Source organism: Rhinichthys klamathensis, unplaced genomic scaffold, assembly GCF_029890125.1.
Source record: "Rhinichthys klamathensis goyatoka isolate OS25496 unplaced genomic scaffold, OSU_Roscu_1.1 h1tg000036l_1, whole genome shotgun sequence".
NCBI lineage: Eukaryota > Metazoa > Chordata > Actinopteri > Cypriniformes > Leuciscidae > Rhinichthys > Rhinichthys klamathensis.
The window spans coordinates 3380470-3408287 of NW_026606584.1; the positions used below are offsets into that span (position 1 = coordinate 3380470).

General features: G+C 40.9%; 2 protein-coding genes across 2 annotated transcripts in view; both read left to right on the plus strand.

Annotated features, from left to right (window-relative positions):
- The window catches only part of LOC130081152 (endonuclease V-like), a 426892-nt gene that overhangs the window by 25715 nt on the left and 373359 nt on the right, over positions 1-27818 (plus strand). The gene's annotated exons all lie outside the window — the stretch shown is intronic.
- Positions 13124-15263, plus strand: LOC130081180 (uncharacterized). Its single transcript, XM_056246138.1, has one exon. It carries the CDS (start codon positions 13338-13340, stop codon positions 15237-15239), a length of 1902 nt encoding a protein of 633 aa, XP_056102113.1. The 5' UTR covers positions 13124-13337; the 3' UTR covers positions 15240-15263.

Below are 27818 nucleotides of genomic sequence, written 5' to 3' on the forward strand. Positions count from 1 at the left end.
ACGTGCTTTAAGCAGCGTCGACTGATGACTGGGCTCTTATATGTCATAACCTATTACTCAAAAATGCTGTTGGTTCTTTTCAGATGTTGTACTTCGAGAGTAACACATAGAGTAAAACCAAAAATAAGAGGTAGGATGAAACCAGAAAGGAAGAAGAAGAAAGGAGTGTTTTACCTATTTAAGTTTAGCTAGGAGACATAAGTAAACCGGTGTCACTTATGGGTAAGCTGCTGTTTAGACTAAACTAGCAGGGACACATCAAACATCAAGGTCAACAGAAGAAAAAACAACGGGAAGTGTTTCCAGTTCTGTCTGGGGCCTACTGTGCGTTTGTGTTAACCGTACTTCATGTACTTAGCTTGGTGCTAAGGAGTGAGGAGGGGTAAAACACAGACAGGAAGTAGGATATTAATGACCTGTGTAACTCGCTAAGGAAACAACTGTCGCTAGATATTGTAATCCTATAGAGAGAGAGAAGATGAGGATAGTGACTAGTGATCTAAAATAAGGTAAAGTTAAAGTTAGAACGTCCTTATAGCTCTAATGAAGCTCTGAAACCAGGATGAATCATTCGTCTCACATCAGTGATTCGGAGCGTGTATCACTGCTGAGGTCACGTGATTTCGGTAAACGGGGCTTCGTTATGCGTCATAGCTGTTTTGAAATTATTTTAAATTTCAACGGTTCGTGAACCAGTGTGTATCTGGTCTTTATGTGATCTTGTATCACTTTTATAGATTCGTACACATTTAATGACGCATTTGATGGAGGGAAAAGGCTAAGTTAATAGTCTCTTATTGGTCTGATTGCCTAAGCTTTCATAAAACGAGCCCTACAGTTTACTAAGATATCGTGCCTTGAAAGACCCCTCAATTTAAAAGGTATTAGATAGTTTGCGGATTGCCATCACATGACAACACCTTTGATAAAACCTTTGTGATTGGTTTGTAAAAGGTGCTTCATTGATTTGAGTTTTCGCTACACTTACACTGTTCTGACCAGCAGAGGTCGCCAGCGAGGGCGCTTCAAAACAATGAATCATCTGTGACGCAATTGACTCCTTTGATTCAAAGCCTCGAGGAGCTTTGACTCTCATTACTCGTGTTCAAATCCCTAAGTTATCCCTTGGTTCCCAAGGGCCACTGGCCTAAAGTCTATAGTCTTTGGTTTAAAGGTTACACTTCTACGCTCACACGTTTCTAAGTTTTAGGCGGCGCTAAAACTATCAGTAGAGTTAAAAGGGCTCTAAGTTATTTGTATGTGTGTAGGTTTGCTAGAAAGCTAGCTTTGGCTACCGCAATCGCTTGTTTACACAAGGGTCTGTGAGATTGGTGCTGTTCTCAGATAAATACTAAATAGAAATGCCTGCTCGCATTTCGCGACACAATGCCAACCAACAACACAGATCGGCCGGAGCAGCGGACGAGCTGTGCTGAAAGTTTGCACTGAGTCTCTCGCTTAGACACATGACGTTGCATGTGAGTGACTCTTTCACAAATCAAACAGCACCGTTCTTTCACAGACAATGGCAAAATACTAGTTAGCTAGGCTAGAATTTATACCACTAATTCAACACGATTGTTTCATACGTGCGCTTCAGCGGTTTAATATGAATACAATGACGTAACGAACAATAATGCCTTAATTGGTGACTGAGGAGCATCGCTCAGATCACCTTCAAAAATGCTGAAAATGGAGATTTGGGTCAGTTAATTGGATTAACTTGACATGGCTAAATTAATATTACAATCAGTTAATCAGTTCGTCCAACGAACTCTTTTGATTATTAATTTATTCTAAGAAAGGGTATCTTCCATGGCCACAGAAGAATAATTATGCATGTACAGCACTTTGAGCATATAGCAAGAGCAAGATCGTAAAAGAGACTTTGTTTGCAAGCAGTGAATCAGAACCAAATACATAAAGTGCACAAGTTTTATTAACTAAATCATAAACATGAATAACTAAACAAACATACATAAATACATAAATACATGTGTAGGAAAAAGGAGTGAGAGATGGAATGATGTAAAAATGGATAAGATCCATTTAACTACGAGAAGAACCAACAGCATTTAATTTTCACATTTCATTGAATTGAATACTTGCATTTGTAGTGGGAACAATTCTTGAAGTTGTGGAAAATTGAAATCGTTGAGGGTTCCAGCAGTGGCAAGTGGAAGTTGTTTGAAAGTTATCTTTCTCCATGAGTGGATGGCTGGTTTGGTCAAGGCCTGGGGCCCTGGGCCCTGTTGAGGCCACGCCGAGCACCCAGGAGAAGTGAGAAAGTCAGAAGAGTGGGTGATTGGAGTCATTGTTGGTTGGAGTCCTGGTTCCAAACTCCTGAGATTGTCCTCGGTTCTTTGTGAGAGAGTCTTCTCTCTCCTGCATGTCTGCATATCTGGTTGGATCAAGGCCTGCTGAGCCCTGGGCCCCCGTGGAGGGGGAGGGGGTTCCCCAGTATCACCAGAAACAGTGTTGCGGCTGGATAAAAAACTAAGAGAGGGAGGTCACATGTGGACTGTCCCTAATAAAGCCTGAGAAAGATCCAACCCCTAAGGGTTGACTGGACCAATAAGCAAAGTGAAATGTCCGAGTGGGAAGGTTGCTCTAGTTAATTTACGAGTCTCTGTCCCAAGCATGGTTATACCTTAATTAATGCTCAGATAGGTATAACACATCCACACTGCATTCTAGAAGAAGGTGATGTACATCAAAGTGTGAGTCATTAAATGAGGATTAATTAGGTAGGAGGCATGATACATGTGAGCAGGGACGTGCACAGACATTCTGAGGGGCAGGGGCTCAAGTGAAAAAAAGGGCACTTCTCATACGGTTTTTTTTTTTTTTTTTTTACTTTTTTTTAAACAAAAAAGTCTATAACACAACTGACTTTTAAAAAAATTATTAAAAAAGTTAATTAATTTTATCTTCCTCAAACTCATGCAATTGTTTCATTTTCAAAAGATGTCTACAAAATAATCAGTTCTCACAGAAACCATGGTCTCCTTAGTAGTTTAGAGCAGCAAAGGAAACCATGCCACAATGTGCATGTTTTCTATGCTACTAGTTTCAATCAAGTATTCTGATACACCTGATGGTGACATCATGGACTTAGTTTCACATTTGAGGTAGGACTGTATCATAATCATCAAATAAAACCTTCAAAATCCACATTTAGATGGAGTTTGTTTTAAACCTACACTATCCTCCATCTGTTTGCATCTGTAGATTTCTTCTAAATTCACCAATTTAGATTTCTACATTTCAGGGAGAAAGACTCTTGATGTATGTAAGTCATTAAGTTTAATAATAAGAATTTTAGGCCATAAAAAGACATAAAAACGACCGGATTTTCCAAGGTCATAAATTACATTTAGCCACGTCTTAAATTGATATGCTCATGAATTCATTCATTATCGCGATATAATTTTTCACGATAAAACGATATCAAGTTCGAGTCAATACTCAATATCAATATCGAGTTCGAATGTTCGATAATGTGCCAAAAGCGGAACGAAACTCATTTGAACCGCACGCGGCTCACGGACTGTTTATCCGCTCGGCTCAAAGTCCAAACGGCAGCGCAGCGCGAGCTCACTAGAGCAGACGCGTTTACGATCGGCGCTTCAGAACTCCTGACCTGATATTTAGATACACTATTCAATAAATATATTTGTTTGACAGGGAAGCTGTGCGCAAACAGGAATATATATTATTTTTCGAAAATAAAAAAAAAGCACCCCAGAAAAAAGGGCACTTTCTCTCCAGGAATAAAAAGGGCAGGTGCTCAAGCCCCTTTTGATGTCTATGTGTGCACGTGCCTGCATGTGAGGTTACATTGACCGTTAGTTGGTTTTATACCAAGGTACATACCATAATATATACATAATAGTACACAAGACAGTGAATCATTTACACAATGCTATGAAGCATGTTCATTTATAGATCAGTTAGTCTATGATTAATGCAGCAAAGTCTGTTTTAAAGAGGGTTTCTGTCTTCCCATTGTCTCTCTCTTGTGCACGTGGCCACATTCCTTGGAGGTCGTAAAATCTCCTTATCAGCCCTGTAACATGACACTGTTTCTGACCTTGTGTTCGTTTCATTTGGGATGTTAGTTTTGGAGTTTCATAAACCTTTGTATATAATGAATAATTAGTGTGTGTCTGATGGGTCCAGACCCTACAAAATCGATGTTGTTGGGAATATTCCACGCGCAAAGACCAATGGAAAAATTGCCGCTGGGAGGAATATTTTTCTTACCCAATCAGAGGAAGTTTACCATGGCGTATTCTAGCTAATCAGAGGACTCTGTAGCCTTGCAAGGGGTGGGATTATAGTAAGTGATATGACGCAATTTCACGCAAACAGCGTCGAGTGGAGAAGGAGACAGAGAGCGAACATACAGACTGAGTGAACACAGCCTGGCCATAGAAAAGGGTCGCCACAGACAGAGCTGGCTCCCACAAGAGGAGAGACTCTGCTCCCAGTGTGACCAGGGACAGGTAGAGACAGAGCTGCACTTTCTAACCTCATGCCCCAAATATAATACACTAAGACAAAAACACTTCCCAAACATTTCCCAAATATACCCTGAATTCGAATCCATATCAGACACACAGAAAATCCCAAATTTACTTGGAGAAATGCCCAAATGTGAAATAATTGCTGATCTCCTCATGCCATGAAATGAGGACAACCAGTGGAACCTCAGATGGATAAATAATCGTACAAATATTCAAATAATTATTATTTTGATTGTTTGATATTTTAGTAATAAAAAAAAAAAAGAAAAAGTTTTTTAAATTTATTTATTGTTCACTTTTATTTATCTATATGTTTGTATATGTCTATTGCTTTGGCAATATTGTGCTATTTTACACATTCATGCCAATAAAGCTAATTTGAATTGAATTGAGCGAACGGAGCGGAGTATTACAGCGCGCACAGAGATTTATATGAGAGAGAGACAGAATGATTATAATATATATATATATATACACTCACCTAAAGGATTATTAGGAACACCATACTAATACTGTGTTTGACCCCCTTTCGCCTTCAGAACTGCCTTAATTCTACGTGGCATTGATTCAACAAGGTGCTGAAAGCATTCTTTAGAAATGTTGGCCCATATTGATAGGATAGCATCTTGCAGTTGATGGAGATTTGTGGGATACACATCCAGGGCACGAAGCTCCCGTTCCACCACATCCCAAAGATGCTCTATTGGGTTGAGATCTGGTGACTGTGGGGGCCATTTTAGTACAGTGAACTCATTGTCATGTTCAAGAAACCAATTTGAAATAATTCGAGCTTTGTGACATGGTGCATTATCCTGCTGGAAGTAGCCATCAGAGGATGGGTACATGGTGGCCATAAAGGGATGGACATGGTCAGAAACAATTCTCAGGTAGGCCGTGGCATATAAACGATGCCCAATTGACACTAAGGGGCCTAAAGTGTGCCAAGAAAACATCCCCCACACCATTACACCACCACCACCAGCCTGCACAGTGGTAACAAGGCATGATGGATCCATGTTCTCATCCTGTTTACGCCAAATTCTGACTCTACCATCTGAATGTCTCAACAGAAATCGAGACTCATCAGACCAGGCAACATTTTTCCAGTCTTCAACTGTCCAATTTTGGTGAGCTCTTGCAAATTGTAGCCTCTTTTTCCTATTTGTAGTGGAGATGAGTGGGACCCGGTGGGGTCTTCTGCTGTTGTAGCCCATCCGCCTCAAGGTTGTGCGTGTTGTGGCTTCACAAATGCTTTGCTGCATACCTCGGTTGTAACGAGTGGTTATTTCAGTCAAAGTTGCTCTTCTATCAGCTTGAATCAGTCGGCCCATTCTCCTCTGACCTCTAGCATTAACAAGGCATTTTCGCCCACAGGACTGCTGCATACTGGATGTTTTTCCCTTTTCACACCATTCTTTGTAAACCCTAGAAATGGTTGTGCGTGAAAATCCCAGTAACTGAGCAGATTGTGAAATACTCAGACCGGCCCGTCTGGCACCAACAACATGCCATGCTCAAAATTGCTTAAATCACCTTTCTTTCCCATTCTGACATTCAGTTTGGAGTTCAGGAGATTGTTTTGACCAGGACCACACCCCTAAATGCATTGAAGCAACTGCCATGTGATTGGTTGATTAGATAATTGCATTAATGAGAAATTGAACAGGTGTTCATAATAATCCTTTAGGTGTGTGTATTGTAAGGCTGGTGCCGGTATGTCTGATCGACCCCTCAATGTGACAAAAGGCCCTCCGGGGAATTAACACTTGAACTATCCCTTGAATATGTAACTCCCTCTTGCATATGTAACAGGAACTTTGGAGAAGCAGCACGCAGTGCAGTTCACACTTCACCCACACTGTCTTCCCCACATCCCCCTCCTCCTCACCTGAAATACACTGAAACCTTATGCAATGTTATGTGTGTACAAAAATGTAACTACTCATGTTTGGTGTCTTTTGATGTATCACAATGCGCCTGGTGACATGGTCTCATTCCCCCAACTATGATGAAAGGCTAAAAGAAGTTATGAAATGTGAGAAAAGTGATGTGTCCCATAATAGCCTCATTCAGACTACCTCCTGTATGTAAAATCAGGCAGACCTCACAGTGTGAGCCCCTGAATAAACAACCAAGATCTAATTATAATGACAGACATCACCATTTGGTAACAATTGAATTATCTGGGTTTATAAGGAAAAGCAGCAGAAATGTTCGGGGAGTCTGTAGGTTGACTGCCCACACAACCGCTGTGTGTAATTTTGTTGACAGGTAACAATTTCTACAAATTCTGTGATTTCTGAATTGATATGCTTAACTGATGATTTTATCCTCTGAATTGGATTTGAAATGATTACATCATTACCTGATCAATAAATTGTAAACGTTTGATTTTATTCTAACCGACTCTGAGAATTGTTTTTCCCCGAGTAGATTATCGGATTCGTATATTTCCACAAGTTTGCGTCAGAGTTTAGTGACGACTAATATCTGATATCAGATTCAAGTGTACTTGAATGAGGAGACGGGTAGTTTCCGTCTAGAATCAGCTAATGCTGTTTGATCTAGATTTGGGTACGTCTAAATACCTCTGTTCTAATTTAATGTTACTTTAGATAAGTGCACGCTACTAAAGTAAATTATTGAATAAGTTCCTGAGGTGGCATTCAAGGGGGCTGTGTATATGTCTTCGATTTTGTACGTGTGAATTACGGCAAATCCCAGACATTCAGCCAATTACCTCTGTTTTGATAATCGGAAACTGACGAGATTGTGCCGGAGACCTGGTGAGGAACTCGAAGTGATATAGTTTCCTGATCTGAGCGGATAAAATATAATCAGAGTTTAAAGAATAAACAAACCTTCGCTAACGTTTAATGATGCACGGATATCATTAAAACCTTTTCATTTATGGAGTCAGATAATAACGAGATAATACATGAGAAAATATATTGCATTTAATCTTGTTGTGTTGCGTGAAAGGAAAGGCAAGTAATACGCAGAGTAACCTTCTACCGCTGATTGGATGCCGAATTTGGACCAACCGAGCCGGACTTTACAGTGGTGACCCCGACGTGATCTCGTAACCTGAAACGAGAAACGCCTTCCCAGCGCGACATTCAACTTGAACTCTGCTTGCCCGGGACATGAGGTTTGAACTCCTTCTCACCTATCTCCAGCTGTTGTGGTAAGTTGATTTTTTTACCTTTTAGTGTTGAGGGAAAAATTGTTTGCACATCACATATAGACACATTTTTAGTACGGGTCGGTATACCCTTTGTTTAGACCGGAACCGAAAATCCGGTGGGGAGAAGAATTAGAAGGGAAACATGTCTTTTCAGGGAAAGCACAACAGCGTAGATGAGGAGATAATGGAAATTCTAGGCGTACAATTGCAAAAACTCCTTGTTCGGTTAAGCGACAAGGGTTTACAATTAAGCTGGAGCAACAACGAAATAATATCCTGGTATTCTGCCGAGGGTGCGAAGCTAAAATCAAAAGCAAAATACAAAAAGATTCCCGCTGCAATTGTTTATCTGCTTCGTCGTAACGACCTCAAGACCATAGCCGAGAACGAACGAACAATAACAAATATCAAAGAAATCGAAAGATTGCGATCTGACGAATTACTAAAGTTAAGAAAACAAGTCGAAGCGTTCGCGTACGAACAACAAGGGTGGGCAAGACAGCGCGAAGAAATGGCCGCAAAAATTGATCAAATTCAAAGGAAACTGCAAACCGGCAATAATTACATATCTGCTCTCGAAGATTGTTGCGATAAATCAGGTTTTCCAGTAGCCGCAGTTAAACAAGCGGCACTGGATGAAACCTCCGAGCTAGAGGCAGAAAATGATAGTGACGACGATGACGCCGCGTTATTATACAGGCCACAGAGAGAAACTCGTAAACGAGCTTTTGTGAGTCAGTGGCCTGAAGAGCCAGACCTGCGAAGCCCAGTAAAGACTCGAAAACAATCGAATGATTTGCCAAAGAGATCAGTTAAAGTCGCTGTGCTTAAAACCATGACGAATGCGGATGATGAAATCACAACAATCAGCCGCCCGTTAACATGCGAAGAATGTTCTAGACATAAACAAATCGTAGGAATTATGCCGAGAAAGGGGCCGTTTCAACCTTACTGGGAAGCATTGATGTTACAGGCAACGGTGTACAAATTAGAATTTAGAGATGTTTGGCAAATAGCTCTCCTCACCATCCCTGAGGAGCTCAGACCGAAACTAACCGAAGAAATGAAATCTGGCAACGTAATGAACCGAAAAATAACGAAAACGACGAAAGTATCTATGAGCGTCTAAAACAGGCATTATTAGACATGAGGGGGCCGACACATGCTGATTGGAGCAAAATATTAGAAATCAAACAAGCGAGTAATGAGTCATTTGAAACGTACACTGAACGGTTATGGGTAACATACAGAGAACACTCGGGCCTAGAGGATGTAGACCGCAACCATGACGCGTTATTACAAATTATAAAGAACAATGCCGGCATCCCTGTTCAAAAGGCGTTATCAAATGGCGTCGACCCGGCCGAAAACACGTTCAGAGCGATAGTAGACTGGGGTTCAAGGATAGAAAACAGATGGAGATCAAAACCCCGTAACGTTGCGGCTGCACAATGGTTAACAGAAGGGATTGGGAATAGCCCAGACAAATTTAACCAAAGATCTCCAAGCAAAATGTCATGCCGCTATTGCAAAAAGACTGGCCATTTCATGAGAGATTGCACGAAAAGAATGAGAGATTTAAGAGAACCAGCGAATCTTTGCCAAAAAACGCCCTCTAACAACGACTCTAACCTGTATAAACAATTCGCTGATTTCATTACCGAGTTTCAAAAACAAAAAAGCCAAAATGGCGCGGCCCACAACGCGAGCGGAGCCATTGAAAAATATCAACACCAATAGGGATACGTGGCCTCCATCGCCGTAGGGAGCATAATTAAGAGTGGAAACCGAATTAAAATAAGAGCTAATTTAGGAGGCCGGTTAGCAGACGTACTTATTGATTCTGGCGCATCTTGCTCCTGTACAGACATTCCATTTCCTTTAACCAACGAAACTATTCAGATAAAAGGCATCGGCGACAGGTTAATGATTGCGACAAAAACACAGCCAATTGAACTCGATTTGGGCGTGACCGTATTGAAAGAACCCCTCTGGTATTTACCTAACAACAGTGAAGGGACTGTACTGGGAATGGACATTATGCGAAAGTATGGCTTTGTAATTCACTGCTTTGAAAAGCAAATTGAATTGAAAACAGACAAAACAGTAAAAATGTGTTTAACAAAAAACACAACGAGCATTATGTCCATTTCCACCCCAGATCCCATTCAACAGATGGTAAACAAACACGATTACATTTGGGCTACACATGAACATGACTGTGGCCTCATTGACTTTGTTGTGTGCATTGAGGGGGAGCCCCCTCCCCCACAAAAACAATACCGCATCAAACCAGAGGCCGAGTCAGCTGTTCATGAAATTGTGCAACAACTTGAAATCAGAGGAATAGTCCGGCGATGTAGTTCGACAACAAACTCTCCGTGTTTACCAGTACCAAAATCAAACGGTAAATGGCGTCTTTGTATTGATTATCAACGTCTTAACAAAGTTTTGCCCAAGGCTACACCTATAGTGGCAAATCCATCGACGTTATTATCGCAGATTTCAACACAAGCGTCCTGGTTTACAGTGCTCGACGTAAAGAACGGTTTCTGGTCCATCCCAATCAAACGCGCTGATCAGTGGAAATTGGCCTTCACTGTGAATCAAATCCAGTACACCTGGGAGCGAATGCCACAAGGCCTCCATAACAGTCCTGCGATTTTTCACAGAGCATTAGAAGACACGCTCAATCCAGTGACAGGGACCGGAAACGTAATCCATTACGTCGACGATATACTTATCGCGACCGAGGGATCATTTGATGATCATTTGCTACTCGTCGACGAAGTACTATTAACACTCGGTAAAGCTGGCTTCAAATTAAACAAAGAAAAAGCTCAAATCGCACAAAACGAGGTCCAGTACCTGGGTTATACGATAACGCAGAGCCACCGAGCCTTAACAGATGATAGGCGGAAATGCATTGCTGAACTTCCGCGACCGCACACGCTGAACGCGTTACAGAAAGTGCTGGGGACAGCAAACTACTTGAGAGATTTTATTCCAGATTTTGCAAACGTCGTCACGCCATTATATTCCCTCTTAAAGGGAAAGTCAAAGCCTTCTGACGTCCTCGAATGGTCAGAGGAACACGAAAAAGCCTTTACAAATCTAAAAGAAAAGTTGTGTTGTGCCCCCGCCCTCGGCCTGCCCAGCCCTAAAAAAGCCTTCCACTTGCAGGTAGACGCAAATGAAAACACTCTAAGTGGCGTTTTAGCTCAGGACCATGGGGGAAAATTGCGTCCGATTGCCTATTACAGCCGAAAAAAGTCCACGATTGAACAGGGATTCGACCCATGCACTCAGCACGTGCTGGCGGTTCACTGGATGTTGACAGCAACAGAACCAATTGTAGGTTTTCAACCTGTTGTTGTGCATACAGTGCACACGCCAGTACAAATGTTGTTGCAGGGCCGAATAAAAGGCGTGTCGTCGCAAAGGTTAGCAAGATGGCTAGCAGACATACAGGCACGCGACATCACAACAGTTAACGACCGAATATTACCTCATTTATTGGGAGATGTAGAGGGCCATCCACACACATGCCAACCTAAACAGGAAGCACAGAGTCCGGTTCATGACCAAGAACTTCCAAATCAGACACAGGTGTACATTGATGGTTCCCGATACTGGCATGATGGCAAATTCCACACAGGTTGTGCGGTGTGGGCTCCTCACTCTCCCAATTCAGAAACTAACCAATTGCTAATCAAACTGTCCGAAAACACATCTGCGCAAGAAGCTGAACTCATTGCATTACTCGAAGCAATCAGATCACATCACGAACCGCTGTGTGTTTACACTGATAGTCGATACGCTTTCGGTGCTGTCCATGATTTTATGGCACAGTGGCAGTTGAGAAAATTCCTCACATCTGCCGGAACGCCAATAAAACATTTTAACATCATAACTTCGATTTGGCAGGAGATTAAAACACGCGATTCTTCACTCTCCGTTGTCAAAGTGCGCGCGCACATTAACAAGAATCCCGATGAGCATGAGAAAAACAACAACATTGCAGATCAATTAGCAAAATTAGCAGCACAAAAGGGAGATGTATAGCAGCCTGACAGATTGATTGTTCCTGGTGTGAGTGCGGTTCAGACTGTTCCTGTTGACTTGAAACAGTACCAACAAGAACTGTGGAGTTCTGATGGAGAGCTGACACCGCACCTGCAGCAGGACCAACTAGTCAAGGTCACTGAAGGCATGGTTTTGAGAGACGATAAATACATTGTTCCAGAAGCCCTCCAGAAACCAGTGATAAAGTTGTACCACGAGTATGCACACGTATCAGCTCCAAAAACACAACAGCTGATACAAAATAATTTCTGGTGGCCACAAATGGCATCAGACATTCAAAGGTGGTGTGACACATGCATCGTATGTGCCACCATCAACCAAGGTAAGCCTGGCCGTACAAAGCTGTGTAGACCAGAGCCACCCAAAGGACCTTGGGAGTCACTTCAATTGGATTTTATAGGCCCACTACCCAGTGCCAAAGGGGGGTATCGTTATTGCCTTGTAATAATTGACAAATTTTCCAAATGGGTTGAAGCGATTCCTACTCGCAATAACAGTGCAAGCACAGTGGCACGTGTGGTAGCGAACCAAATTCTCCCACTCTGGGGAGCACCAATCCAAATTGAATCTGACCAGGGCACACACTTCACAGGTCAGGTGATGAAAAACATATGCCAGATGCTGAACATCAAACAAAGATTCCACGTTTCATACAGGCCGCAGAGCTCGGGTATTGTGGAACGTGTTAACCGCACCATAAAAGAAAGCATCTCAAAACAGGTTGCACAGCACAAAAACCAATGGATTGATGCCCTACCCACAGTCCTAACCATACTGCGGGCAACTCCTTCAAAAGCCACAGGTATCAGTCCATTCGAACTCATGACTGGAAGAGTCATGAAGCTGCCCATTGACCCAGAAATTACCCCAGCAGACCTGGGGCCTCTCGTGATTGCAACTCAACAATCCGTGTTAAAGCAACTACGAGAGAGGCTGGAAGTGCTGCATGCACACGCTGCTCTGAAACAGCAGCAGTCAGACCTAACAAATGATGCACAATTCAACCCAAACTCTGAGGTGAAGTTCTCAGAGGGAGACATGGTAATGATACGTGTTTTTGTGAAGCAAGGTGCGTTCACACCCAGATGGCATGGCCCGTATGAAATTAAGGCTGTATGCAACAGCTGTGTGGCTACAACCATAAAAGGGAAACTGCGATGGTATCACATGTCTCAGTGCAAGTCATTTAAAGGTACACAAAATAAATGAATAACTGTCACTAACTTTTCTTCTTGCCTTCCAGGTCGACTGCAGCGATCCCATGGAGGCCAGATGAAAGGAAAGTGTCCGGGCCCACGTGCATCAGACTCGGCCAAAGGGTTTCACTCACACACAACCTGAAATGTGGGAGGTGGGTGTGGAAATATTCCAAGGGGCCTTTCACACCAAAAATCACAGTCGCACCCAAAGAGACAGCTACATGGCCTCCCGGTATAGTACCGGATCCAAATTGCACACCAAAAATCTGCTGTAGTACAGGTAGCACCCACCCACCTACTGGAAACATTTCAGGATACACTAGAGCACCAAAATTCATGCACAACCTCACTGCCTGGTATCAGCTTAAAATAGATCCAGGTGACACAATAGGCAGCATGTACACTCTACATGAAAACAACAATAATGGCACAGACCCAAAATTATGCTATTATGTTAAACATTTGGAACCTGCAACATATAGGTGCACACATACCGAAACACATAATGACACACATATAAGATTCAAAGAGTTAATGTACGATCTCACATCGTACACACCTAACGAGCCGAAGCCAAAAGCTTTTGTGTGGACCAACCGAAAAGAAGGAACGTATTGTGTCGGAGAATGTACACATAGCATAGACAATTTCACCAATCCACACAACTGTTCTTGGACTGTTAAGTATTGTTTTAATTTGACCACCTGCGGGTACACTAAACCCAAAATTTGTCCAGAATTACACCCAATTCCTCCTGGCGGACTGATTAGAGGAAACATTAACAAAACTTTGTTACATGACGTAAATTTGGTAATGACACACGTAAATTACAACATTTCCAACATACTTTCTGCCTATACAAAACATTGTAATATTAATGATGAGTCATATGCATGGCTACAGTCACGAATCGATGATTTAATTTCTGATTACAAAGACAGACTTGCCGTCCAAATTCCACCTTCTCGCTCAAAACGAGACCTACTCAGCAGTATAGCCGGCTTGTTTGGATCAATTAATTCAGCAGCCAACACCTACAAAATAACGAAACAATCCCAATTCTCCACATGGTTGACAGACCAGATGGCCACTGGTTTCCAACACCTCACCAATAGCAATGATAACATTATCAAAGCGGTTCGTTCTGAGGCGCAGGCGCTTCTGACGATCAGCCACACATTGTTCAATCAGACCCGTACCATCGAACGTGACTTAGCCTGTAGATCATATGCACAAGATTTATTCACTGCCACACGACAAGAAATTTTTGATCTTCGCCTTCACCAGACCCCTAGACATGTTTTAAATGATTTAATTGAAGTTTTAGATTTGCATAGATGGTTCTCTTCAGAAAAGATGAAAAATGTCAAATATTCAGAACTGTTATCCACAATTATGATGTATACTGGAAACGAATGTATTGGTTGCATTGGATTTTTTGCCACTTTTCCTTTAATACACCCAGATCAAGTTTATCCAAATTCCACTACTATTCGCTCTATTGGCATGGTAGTTAAAGATCAGGTAATTAAATGGGATCACCTCACGGGATATATGACTTTGAAGGGTACTGAGACCTTGTTCACCAGTCGCACTTGTTGTCATGAAACTCACAATTATGTTGTCTGCACATGTAACACATTACAGCCTTTCTCCTCCAATGATAGCAAACTCATAAATGTTGAATCGTTGCATGGCCATTCAAATGCTGTTCAGGTGTCTCATACACAGTGGTGCATCATCAGTGAGATGAATTCGTTCACATATGGAGGACTGACCTGTCCTGCTAATCACTCCTTTTGCTTGGAAGTGACAGAGGACTTTTCTATGGGCCAGATTGACATCCTCGGAAGGATGCCAAAGGACGCAGAGGTCTCTCCATGGTGGGACGACACCTTTTATGAACACGGAACACAAGCTTTGGTCGACACGATGGACTTGGTACAGAACATCGTCCTCCAAACAGAGTATCACCTCTCTCAAGCGCAAGTGGAGACGAACTTGGCGCGAAAGACTGCACAGATCCTGTCTAGCTCATCTACTCGATCGGCACAGACTGCATACACCTGGTGGGACTGGGTACTTCGAGGTTGTGCGGTTGGAAGCGCACTCATCTTCTCCTTCACGCTTTTCCAATGTTGCTACTTCCGACACCTCATCAGATCAGTAAAAGCATCCACCAACACCATCTTAACTCTCAGCCCCTTGAAGCTGCCCACCTTACAAAGACTGAAGTGACACCGCAGGAAACCCTGTGAGTGGCCCACGGTGCCAGAGGAGGGAACTGTAAGGCTGGTGCCGGTATGTCTGATCGACCCCTCAATGTGACAAAAGGCCCTCCGGGGAATTAACACTTGAACTATCTCTTGAATATGTAACTCCCTCTTGCATATGTAACAGGAACTTTGGAGAAGCAGCACGCAGTGCAGTTCACACTTCACCCACACTGTCTTCCCCACATCCCCCTCCTCCTCACCTGAAATACACTGAAACCTTATGCAATGTTATGTGTGTACAAAAATGTAACTACTCATGTTTGGTGTCTTTTGATGTATCACAATGCGCCTGGTGACATGGTCTCATTCCCCCAACTATGATGAAAGGCTAAAAGAAGTTATGAAATGTGAGAAAAGTGATGTGTCCCATAATAGCCTCATTCAGACTACCTCCTGTATGTAAAATCAGGCAGACCTCACAGTGTGAGCCCCTGAATAAACAACCAAGATCTAATTATAATGACAGACATCACCATTTGGTAACAATTGAATTATCTGGGTTTATAAGGAAAAGCAGCAGAAATGTTCGGGGAGTCTGTAGGTTGACTGCCCACACAACCGCTGTGTGTAATTTTGTTGACAGGTAACAATTTCTACAAATTCTGTGATTTCTGAATTGATATGCTTAACTGATGATTTTATCCTCTGAATTGGATTTGAAATGATTACATCATTACCTGATCAATAAATTGTAAACGTTTGATTTTATTCTAACCGACTCTGAGAATTGTTTTTCCCCGAGTAGATTATCGGATTCGTATATTTCCACAAGTTTGCGTCAGAGTTTAGTGACGACTAATATCTGATATCAGATTCAAGTGTACTTGAATGAGGAGACGGGTAGTTTCCGTCTAGAATCAGCTAATGCTGTTTGATCTAGATTTGGGTACGTCTAAATACCTCTGTTCTAATTTAATGTTACTTTAGATAAGTGCACGCTACTAAAGTAAATTATTGAATAAGTTCCTGAGGTGGCATTCAAGGGGGCTGTGTATATGTCTTCGATTTTGTACGTGTGAATTACGGCAAATCCCAGACATTCAGCCAATTACCTCTGTTTTGATAATCGGAAACTGACGAGATTGTGCCGGAGACCTGGTGAGGAACTCGAAGTGATATAGTTTCCTGATCTGAGCGGATAAAATATAATCAGAGTTTAAAGAATAAACAAACCTTCGCTAACGTTTAATGATGCACGGATATCATTAAAACCTTTTCATTTATGGAGTCAGATAATAACGAGATAATACATGAGAAAATATATTGCATTTAATCTTGTTGTGTTGCGTGAAAGGAAAGGCAAGTAATACGCAGAGTAACCTTCTACCGCTGATTGGATGCCGAATTTGGACCAACCGAGCCGGACTTTACAGTATATATATATATATATAGCATAATAGCAATTATAGCATTATTATCTTATTGTTTTAGCACTTTTATGATGGCAAGCAGTAAAAGATTTACCACGCTCTGGAACAATTACTGGGAAGTGACGAGGAGAAATCCGAAGCTGATAGCTTTTTCACAGATGATGAAATATTTTACTTTTGATTGAACAATTACAAATGTCTGTCAAGCAAAGGGTTTGAACAATATATTTTTTGTTCAAAAACTGTTCACTATTTATTTTTATTTCACTTTTGTATCTCCGTGTCCTATATGCCTCACACGCATCAACTGATTTCAGTACACATCATAATTGATAGAACAGCTTTCTCAAAAAGTTCACACAGTTCAGTGTCATGCAAACAAGACAGTAACTTCGGCGATGCTAGTCACTCTGTGATAAACTACCGTACACTAACGTTACCTCTAAGTTACCATGCATTGTATATATAAATATATATTCAAACCAACTTACCCTGATTTTTTCAGAGCTTGCAATTGATCGGGATGCAACAGCCTGTGTCACAGTGATATGTCTCGTCTTACTATAGCCTCCATGCGTTTCTGTCATTCTCCAGGTATGTTTAGCGGTGGCAGAGTGTTTGTCAATTGTCGATTTCCTTTTATGTTCGACAACAATATTGCACGTCTTGCAAAACAGTTTAACCCCGCTTTCGTAAAGAACATCTGGATACTGTTTTTCACGGTCCTTTGCTGTTATTTTTGTAGGTAAATGTGAGACGTTGGCAGCACACATGTCTGCTGCGTCTTCTGAAAAAATAAGGAAGTGAGTTTGCTGACGTATGACGACGCTTTGCAGGAGACCGCGATGATTGGTCAAAGTTGCAGAAAAGTTGCGGTGATTGGTCAAGATTGCAAGTCGCACTGAATTCACAGGGATTTGTTGAAGTTGCGTTAATAGTTGCGATAGCGACATCGCGAAATTCTGGAGGGACTGACTAAGCAACAGAGCATAATCAAGATAACACTCCAGGGAAAAGGTGGTAGCTGAAGTCGGCATTTTTTGATAACGATGACATCTTTGTCATCTAAGCCACCCCATAAGATGGTTTTTAAGGTTTTATCACTCCATGGTACCTGGTTGGAAAGATCGAGGAGAAATTCCTCAACATTATCTTCAATGGGACGACCATCCTGTGAAATGGAGAGGAGCAAATTCGCATGGTCTAAAGATCTGATGTCCATGGCTGCTGTTGTCGGTTATGGTGGTCTGGTCTTCTGTACTGATACAGAAGGAGACAACACAAGTAAGTCGCAATGAACTGGTATTTATTAATATAGCAGGTACCGGAGAAGAAGCAGGAGAGAGTCAAAGGAAAGTATCACAGCTAGTGATGTGACATTTGAACAAAGGCGTAGTAGCTCGTGTTGAGCATAAATGGGCGTGCCAGATGAAACCACGATTCGAGGCTTGTGTTGTTAACGTAGAAATCACGTGACTGATGACAAACGAAGCCTCACTTTCTGTCCAATCACAGATTAATTTTGCGTGTCGGAATGTTCAAACCCCCCAGATCTTACTTTACGAGTGAGTTTTCATTCAGACGTATTCAATTACATTTTTAAATACCCAGTCATACAATTAATATAAATATACAAATTATTACAGGAAAATAAAATATTTTCCATATGCAATTCGTGTACAATATTTTTCTATTACATCATATTGATATTCATACTAGCATTAAACACCACAGCCTAATGGTTAAATGAATTTATCACATAGAGAAATTCAACACACACACACACAGACTTTTATTTGTGCACGTAACATGAAACTATCTAGGGAATGCATGGTGGCTGCTTCGTCCGACGAAGCTTCTTTCACAGGGTTTTGGCTGCTTTATTTTTATCAAACGTCTTTTTATTAAAGCATATGATTTAACATACAATTCACTTGTACATTCTGAGAATCTTTTTTATAACTAAATAAAAAAAAAAAGAATAAAAATAAATAAACAGTAAACTTAAAGTGGTACAACATTAAAACAAGACAAAGCAAAACAAGACAAGTAATAACAATACAAAAATGGTGGCAAGAACACCACCAGGCTGACCACGATCCCCCACACTATCCCAACCCCCTATCCGCCCGTCTAACCCCTTCCCATGTATCTCAACCCCATCCACCCTTCCTCATAGAGACCTTCAATCAAAAACCATTACAATTGTCATATATCGTGTGCTAGGATGCGGACTGTTGTACTGGATTTTTAGTTTTTAGGTATGATATGATGGGTTTCCATGTTTTATTGAATAAGTTGAGCCTGTCTCTCAGCGTATACCTTATCCTTTCTAAATAAAGTATGTGTGTTAGTTAAATCCTCTAACCACATCTTAGAGGTAGGTACAGTTGTGCTCTTCCATAAGATGAGGATTAATCTCTTTGCTATTATGAAACAATAATAAATAAAACGCTGCTGTGTCACACTCAGTTCCCTGAAGGTCTCCGATATTCCAAGAATGATGAACACGGGCTCAGGTTTGATTAAAGTATTTATGACCTCAGACATAATGTTACATATATCAACCCAGAACAATTGGAGGGTTGGGCATAGAGCAAAACTATGGAGAAGTGTTGCTACGGAAGAGTGGCACTTATCACAAGTAGGTGACACCTCTGGGTATATGTTATGTAGTTTCTCCTTTGAGTAATGAAGCCTTTGTATAATTTTAAATTGGACAAGACAATGTCTTGCGTTATCTGAACAATTATGTATGTTTTCAAGACTTTCTTTCCATAAATCATCTGGAATAGATTCACCAAGTTCCTCTTCCCACTTATGTTTATAATTTTCAGTCGATGGGGAGCTTATTAATAAGAGATTGTTTACTTTCGTTTGGAGACAATTTCAGACAGTCATCTATTTTAGATTGTGATTCAGGCTCAAAGTATTTCCGAATGTAGTCCCTAACTTGTAGGTAACGAAGGAAGTTATTTTTCCCCAGCTCATACTTCCTCTGTAGTTGTGTGAATGAAGCAAAGACGCCTCCCACGTATAAGTCACCAATACATTGGACACCCCTCTCACTCCATGTAGAAAAGGCTCCATCCAGACATTGGTATTGATGAGTCCAACCAAAAGGTAAAATCGCTGAGATCTTAATCGCTGAGGCCCAGTAATATAGCAAAAAGTCTGGGAGTGCCAATCCCCCGTTTGGCTTTGGCCTTGGCCTACAGAGATGTTTTTTACCTATTCTGTGAACCTTGTGTCCTCACAGAAAAGGAACTATTAAAGAATCTAGGTGTTTAAAAAATTATTTTTTTAGAAACATTGGGATGTTTTGAAATAGGTATAACAATTGTGGGAGGAAAATCATCTTTATAGCATTAATTCTCCAAATTAAAGAAATTGGGAGCGTGTCCCAGAATGATATTCTAGTCTGTAATCGCTCTATTAGAGGGGGGAAGTTTGCCTGGAATAGAGACGAGTACTGCTTTGTCACTTCTATCCCCAAATAGGTAAATTTTTCTGGAGAGACTGTAAATGGAAAGTGATCTAGGTGTGCTAAGTCACTCATATGGACTGGCATTAAAACGCTTTTAGTCCAATTGATCCGATAACCCGAAAAGGTCCCAAACAGGTTGATTTTGTCGAGAAGATTTGGGATGGTAATTTGAGGCCGCGTTATATATACAGTAAGAGCATGTCATCTCCGTATAATGATATCTTATTATTTGTTTATTTGGTGGAGTATCCATAAATCTGGGGTTCCATTCTGATACATTGGGCTAGAGGTTCAATAGCCAGCGCAAAAATTAAATGGACCCCTGCCTTGTCCCTCTATGTAAGCTAAACGGGGAGGATATTGTCCGGTTTGTTAGGATTTGAGCCGTGGGATTCTAAATGAGTTTAATTAGTGACAGGAACTTATTTCCGAAATTGAACCTATTAAGAACTTCAAATAAGTAACACCACTCAATCTGTACAAATGCCTTCTCGGCGTCAAGTGCAAGTATGACAAGATCAGTAGGTGGACCTCTCTTTGTGTATATAATATTGAAGAGAGGTCTAAGATTGAAAGTAGCACTCCTATTTGGGATGAAACCCGTCTGGTCCATATGAACTAGCTTTCCCCTGTTCCCCTTTCAGCCTGTTAGCCAGTATCTTGGCAAATAATTTCCCATCTACATTAAGGAGGGAGATAGGACGATAAGCACCTACTTCCTGTGAGTCCTTCCCTTTTTTGTGAATTAATGTGATCACAGCCTCAGTTAAGGTGGGGGGTAAATTATCCTGTATCTGGGCATGTTCATATAATTTCAACAGGTAAGGGGATAGATTGTCACTGAATGTTTTGTATAATTCCCCTGGAAGTCCATCAGGACCGGGTGTCTTATTACTCTTTAGGGAGGCAATGGCGCTCCGAACCTCTGCAATTGTGAAGTCAGAATTCAAAGAATCACAATCTTCCTCGCTCAGTCTGGGAAGCTCACATTTGTCTAAAAATGCATTAATAGTTACAGAGTCTGAAGTGGTCTTTGAGGTATACAAATCAGTATAAAATTCAAGAAACCTGTCATTGATATATTTAGGTTTTGTAAGTATTGTATTATTGTGGGCTTTTATCTTGTGTATCGTTCTGTCGGTTTCCATTTTTCTGAGTTGTCTAGCTAGTAGTTTGTGCGGTTTGTCACCAAATTCAAAATATTTTTGCCTAGTATAGAGGAATGCTTTACTTAGTTTTGCAGAGATAATTTTGTTATATTCATACTTAAGTGTTGCTATTTTCCTGTGGAGTATAATAGAGGGGGAGTGTGCATTTTCTATGTCAAGTAATTTAATTTGATCTTCTAACTCTTTTAATTTGGTCTTATTTACTTTTCGCCCAGAAGCTTCGAACGAGATGATACAACCTCTTATGTAAGCCTTGAATGCTTCCCAGAGGATGGAGGGAGAGGTATCAGGGTTGTCGTTTATTTCAAAGTATAAAGAAATCTAGTCTTTTAAGTATTCGCAAAATTTATTTTCAGTGAGTAAGTGCGAGTTCAGTTTCCAAGAGGCGCTTATCTACATGATCTAAACACAACGAAAAGGTGAGTGGGCTGTGATCTGAAATCACAATGCTGTGATATTTAGCATTCAATGTGGACGGTATGAGTCTGGTGTCCACCAGGAAGTAGTCTATCCTACTGTAAGAGTTGTAAACAGGTGAATAAAATGAGTAGTCCCTACCTGAAGGATTCATCGCTCTCCATATATCCAGTACATTTGTGTTCTTAATGAACGTATTTAAAAATTCACTAGAGGCATTTCTTGGAAGTCTCTTCGTGGAGGACCTATCAAGATATGTGTCGAGGACAGTATTAAAGTCGCCCCCTATTATCAAGTGTGTTTGTGAGATGTCTGGTATCAGTGAAAAAACCTTCTGAAAGAATATGGGGTTATCTATGTTGGGAGCATATATATTTACTAGAGTGAGGGAAATGTAGATTTCACCAATAACTATAATATAGTGGCCCTCTTTATCGGTGATTGTTTTTTTCTGTAAAAAGGGCACACCTTTTCTCAGTAGAATGGCTGCACCTCTTGCTTTGGATGAAAATTTGAGTGGTAAACTTCCCCTATCCAATTTGCTTTTAACCTGCCATGCGAGCCACTCTTCAAGTGAGTTTCCTGTAAGAACATAATGTCTGAGGTCAGTGACTTTAGGTGGGTCAGAACTTTACCTCTCTTGACTGGGTTATTTACTCTGCATACATTCCAGCTGGAAAATGTGAGACCCTTCATCCCTCTGCTGTCATTGTTTAAACTATCATACATCAGGAATCTGTGATCAGTACAGTATCGGTAGCAGTACAGTTGTCAATGTGTAGGATTTGAGTGAATGATCTTCCTATCCCTCCCATCCCCTCTATCCCAACCCGCCCCACAACCATTATCAAGGTCAATCCAGTCCCCATAGTAACAAATGAAAACAAAACTACTCTAGCCAATTCAAAGTGAATGTGGCGCGAGCCTTCTTAAGGAAGTAAGTACAAATAAACCAGTAACTTAAGTTACTTCCCCACACCTTCTGGTGGCCTGATGCGAACTCCTATCTGTGATCCCATAGCTTGGTAATTTACACAAAATTTTTAGGTAGTTTAGTGAAGAGAAGAAAATATGATTAGTTAGAAGAAAATATGATTAGTAAGAGTGCCATAGTAATATAATATCCATGGGCATACACACACACACACACACACATACACAAATATAAACATATACACAGGCCCACACATCCATATACTGTATATACCCATATACCCAATATCTATTGCTAAGAAGGAAAACTGTAATCAGATTTGCATCATCTGTATTATATAAAAAAAGGAAATAGTTTAAATATGTATGACCAAAAACTTAACTGAGTTGCAACTCCAACGGAGGCAATAACAGATTGAATATCTTCAATAACAGTGAGCCATTTCCACAGTTTAAAGAACTAGCTGAACAATTGTCAGGGCTCTAGAAGATATCAAAAAAAAAAAAAAAAAAAAAAAGGGTAACAGTGCAAACCTCCATCTGTATGAGGCAGGACATAACATTTTCCAATTATTATTCTAATGAGAATGGCGGTTTTACAGTCAGAGTAATATATTTATATAAACTGTTTGTCCTTAAAAAAAACTATTTTTCGAAGCTGAAAATAAAACAACGATTATTGGAATAGCCTACGTTTTAATATAAATGTTTAGTTTTTCTACCTACAAAGTTCACGTTTAATTCAAATTGTTGGGTTGTTTCAACCTACGTTTGGGTCAAACAGGCCTATAGACAAACCCAACCATTGGTTTAAGGCACCAGCTGTGTGTGTGTATGAGTGTGCAACTCACATGGATAGGTGACAGCTGATGCTGCGCTAGCGCTAGTCATAAAAGCTAACTAGTAAGCACCTCTCTGAATATCTTGATTCTCCGCATCAGCAGTGATTGCATAAGTTTAAGCGTCTTCCTGTCTCACTTCAGTCGAGCCCGATGTCGAGAGGCGTTCGGCATATTCCTCCGCTTTTTTGGCATCTATGAACGAGATCTGCGTGCCGTTGTGGGTTATCAGGAGTCTGGCAGGATAGAGGATAGGGTCTGCCTCGTAGCAGCTCTCTGGTGTGGTTGAATAATGCCCTCTTTTTAGCCACGGCAGGCGGGTAGTCCGGAAAGATTTGGATCCTTTTACCACCGTGATAGAGCTGTTTAGCCGCTGCAGCCTTGCGTAGGATGTCCTCAAGCGTGTGAAAGTAGTGTAGCCTCAGTACAAAGGGTCTAGGTGGCTCATGAGGTTCGGGCCGCCTTCGGAGGGTCCGGTGCGCTCTATCAATAAGAGGCTTCTCATCCAGGGATAGCACCTCTTGCAACAACCCGGCGATAAAGTCTCTCGGCCTGGGTCCCTCAGTCCCCTCAGGGACTCCGATGTTGTGTCTCCTCGAGCGCCCTTCTAGGTCTTCGCATTTCTCAGTTAGTTTTTCTACTTCAGAGCTCAGGCGGGTGACTTGATGTTGAAGTGCAGTGACATCATCCGACTGGTGTGAGGCAGACTTCTCTATCTCTCCAATAGTGTTAGCATGCGAGGTCGTGGTTTTCTCCAGGGTCGTAATGGAAGTCTGCAGTTCTTCTTTAGTTGTAGCCAATTCGCCTCTTAGCACGGTGTACACCGTCTGTATACGGACATCGATAGTGGCGCATATGTCATCTTTAATCTGGGTAATTTCATTTCGCAGCGCAGCAATAGCGGCCAGTACCGCCCGGTTTGGAGGGTCCGCCTCCTCACTCAGCTAGTCGGGCTCCACCACCTCAGTTGAGTCCTCCTTTGCTCAACAGCGCCCCCCGGCTGCTTTATTTTTGCTGAAACAAACAGACGCTGTTTTCGACTTTGAATCTATTCCCAAAACAATCAGGGGAAAGCCTCAGTGCTTCGTGAGGCTTTATTTTCCCATCCCTAATCACAGCAGTCTGATAGTTTGATGATGACTTAGCTACATGATAATGCGGATCTTAATATAGCAGATGGAGAATGGAGTCCCACGGGAATCGGAGGATGAAAACTGAAGATAGCGATCACTGGTAAGTATACCAGGCGTGTATAAAGGTAGGTGGTCAGGCTGGCGTGGGGTAGTAACGACGAAACCAGACAACTGTGGTGAAGATGGTGACTGATGATATAGGGAGTGCCGATGAGTGATAACGAGGGTGATGGTTTGCAGGTGCAGGTGGTGAACAGGAGGGATTCTGGGAGGTGTATTGCTGAGGGTGACTGAGCTGGTGACTGTGACACCCATATACGTATAGTTAAAAAAAATAAAAATATTATTAATAGATTATGATTCAGGCTAGGGATGGGCATTTTTGTCAATTTCTCATTTCGAAAACATGAATTAAAAAATATTAAAAATGTCATATTAAAAATATGACATTAAAACATGTCTATGAACATATGACTAGAAAAAATAACACTGCTAGATTATAATGCATCAATTGAATAATAAACCGACCGTCTCAAATAACCCAGTCAATAATATCTGGCATTGCAGTTAAACTGAAACTGTGAATAAACACCACCCTGCAGCGATTTGCTAGAGGGTTAATAAACTCAACCAAACGCATCCTATATTAGATTAATCAGATATATACCTATTACAATTTCCAATTTAAATATGCACAAAGGGACGCAAATGCGCACGTGAACTTGACCGTGCTAGTTTGAAAGGGTAACTCATTATGTGGATTTGCTCTTCCCTTAATAACAACGCTGATACACGGGCAACTGAAGCACAAAGAATTAACAACATTATATTACAATTTTGTTCTCATTATAATGCAATGTATATGTTAGATTGGCTCTGCACATCTTGCACTTAATTTTATTGTTTATGATCAAAGTGATTACAGTTATCACTGCGCGTTTTCGAAACCTATCGAGAAACAACTTTAAATAAAACCAGTCTACTGTTAAAAAAAAATATGAGAACAAAATAACACTGCTGCATTATTAATATCATCAATGATTTTGAAAAAGAAGTAGCCTATCTAAACAGAATATGACCGTTTCAAATAACCCAGTCAATGTCATTTGAGCTGAAACAGAGTGAAACTGCAACGCTTTGCTAGCTGGTTAATATAGGCTACTCAACCAAACACATCCTATATGAGATTAATCAGATAGACAAAATAAAAGAAATCTTACAACTTACATCTGCACAAAAGGACACGAATGCGCACTTGAACTTGACCGCGCTAGTCTTATGTAACTGTCACATGCCTGTCCTGTCTTGTGTTGCACATGGGTGTTTTGTTATTTTGGGCCATGTGCTCTTGTCATTGTCTGATCCCTCCCCCTCGTTACCTGATTATTGTTTGAGTTCTCCCACCTGTCCCCTCTTGATTTGTTCCCTTCTTAACCCTTCAGAGTCTTGGGCTATTTTGGCCCTTTTTGAGTACTTTTTAATTTTTTAATTTTGCGACATAAACAAATGTTTACCATACTAATTTTTGGTATCATTTTTTTCAGCACATCATCACCTATATGACCAGACAATTAGTTTTTCACTTTGGTCTACTGTATCAACATACTGGACCCAAAATCACACAAAAAACACAAAATCCGAATAGAAAAATTATAGCTTTTCTACTACAAAAAACACAAACATGCTCAATGAAGCATTTTAAAAGGTTTAAAATGTAGACACAAGTTTGTAAATGTCAACAAATACAGGTACAATTCAGATATAATCAAGCTATATACAAAAAAAATATGATTTACAAAAAAAGCGGGTGTAGCCATGGGCTTTTTTTTCTTTCTTTTTAGCTTTGCCACTTTAAAAAAAAAAGTGCACACAATTCTACAGAGAGCTATATTTAAGGCCTTGCATTCCCAGAGTATGAGGGCTCCCAAATAGTGCTAATACAACATAAAAAAAGGTAAAATTGAGATAAAATCAAACTATATACAGCAAAAAGCAGGTGTGGCAATAGGCATTTTTTCTTTTCTTTTTTGCTTAGAAACTCTACAAAACACTTAATGTACAATTACACAGACAGCTACATTACAGGGCTTTCATTCCTTGAGTAAGAGGGGTTCCTCAATAGTGCAAATATACCATACTAAAGGTAAAATGAACACAAAATCAAACTATACATACAACAAATATCAGGTGTGTTTTTTGTTTTTTTTTCATCTGTGCCACTCCTCAAAACAGTTTATCTAAATCTACTCCTAAACTACCTAAACTACTCCTAAACGATCTACACTATTCAAACTACTCTCAAAATCTACTCAAACTAGCAATAATATCTCTCTCTCTATATATAACGGATATATGTCTCTCTTTATCTACTCCGTAAATCTCCTGCCTTTCAATTTCGCGTCTTTGCTCAGTTGGCTCCTCCTCCATTCCGTAAAATGTGCAGCCTGAAGAGCAGAGTCAGCAGATTCACACGTTTTTCTCCGTTTTGTTTTATGACAAAAATCGACAAAGTTATTAGAATAAATGCAACGTCTGTCACATCCCATCTTGCGTTCTTTTACGAACGCGTCAATATACACGTCAATTTTTTTATATAAAGTTTAAATTATCATATCTCCGTTTTTACGTGGTCTATCAACACAAAACAAAAAGAAAAATAGAATTTCAAGCCAGCACTTTCGACAGAAGTGGACGGCAGCGCTCAACGTGACTTTGTTTTTATGCTTCGACGTCTTAAACTGGGCATGTGATTTGATCACGCCGGCGTGATCAGCGACCCCGAAGAGTTAAGTCTCCTCTTGTTTGCAGTCCTTGTCGGATCGTTGTCTAATGTCTCCCGTTCCCCGTGATCCTCTGTTCAGGTTCTGTTGTTGTTTTATTTTTATTCATTGTGTTTTTACCCCTTGTGGGTTTTGGTTTGTGTTTGTTTATTTTATAATTAAAGTATAATTTTCTCCTGCACTTGAGTCCTCACACCTTTTTGTCTTACCCATTCCGTGACATAACGATCCGACCAACATGAGGACTCAGCGGAGAAGAGGGGCCAAGCCAGAGACGGTTCACGTTCCGTCTGCCCAGCCAGAGACTGTTCACGTCACGTCTGCCCAGTCAGAGACTGTTCACTTTCCGTCTGCCCAGCCAGAGACTGTTCACGTCACGTCTGCCCAGCCAGAGACTGTTCACGTCACGTCTG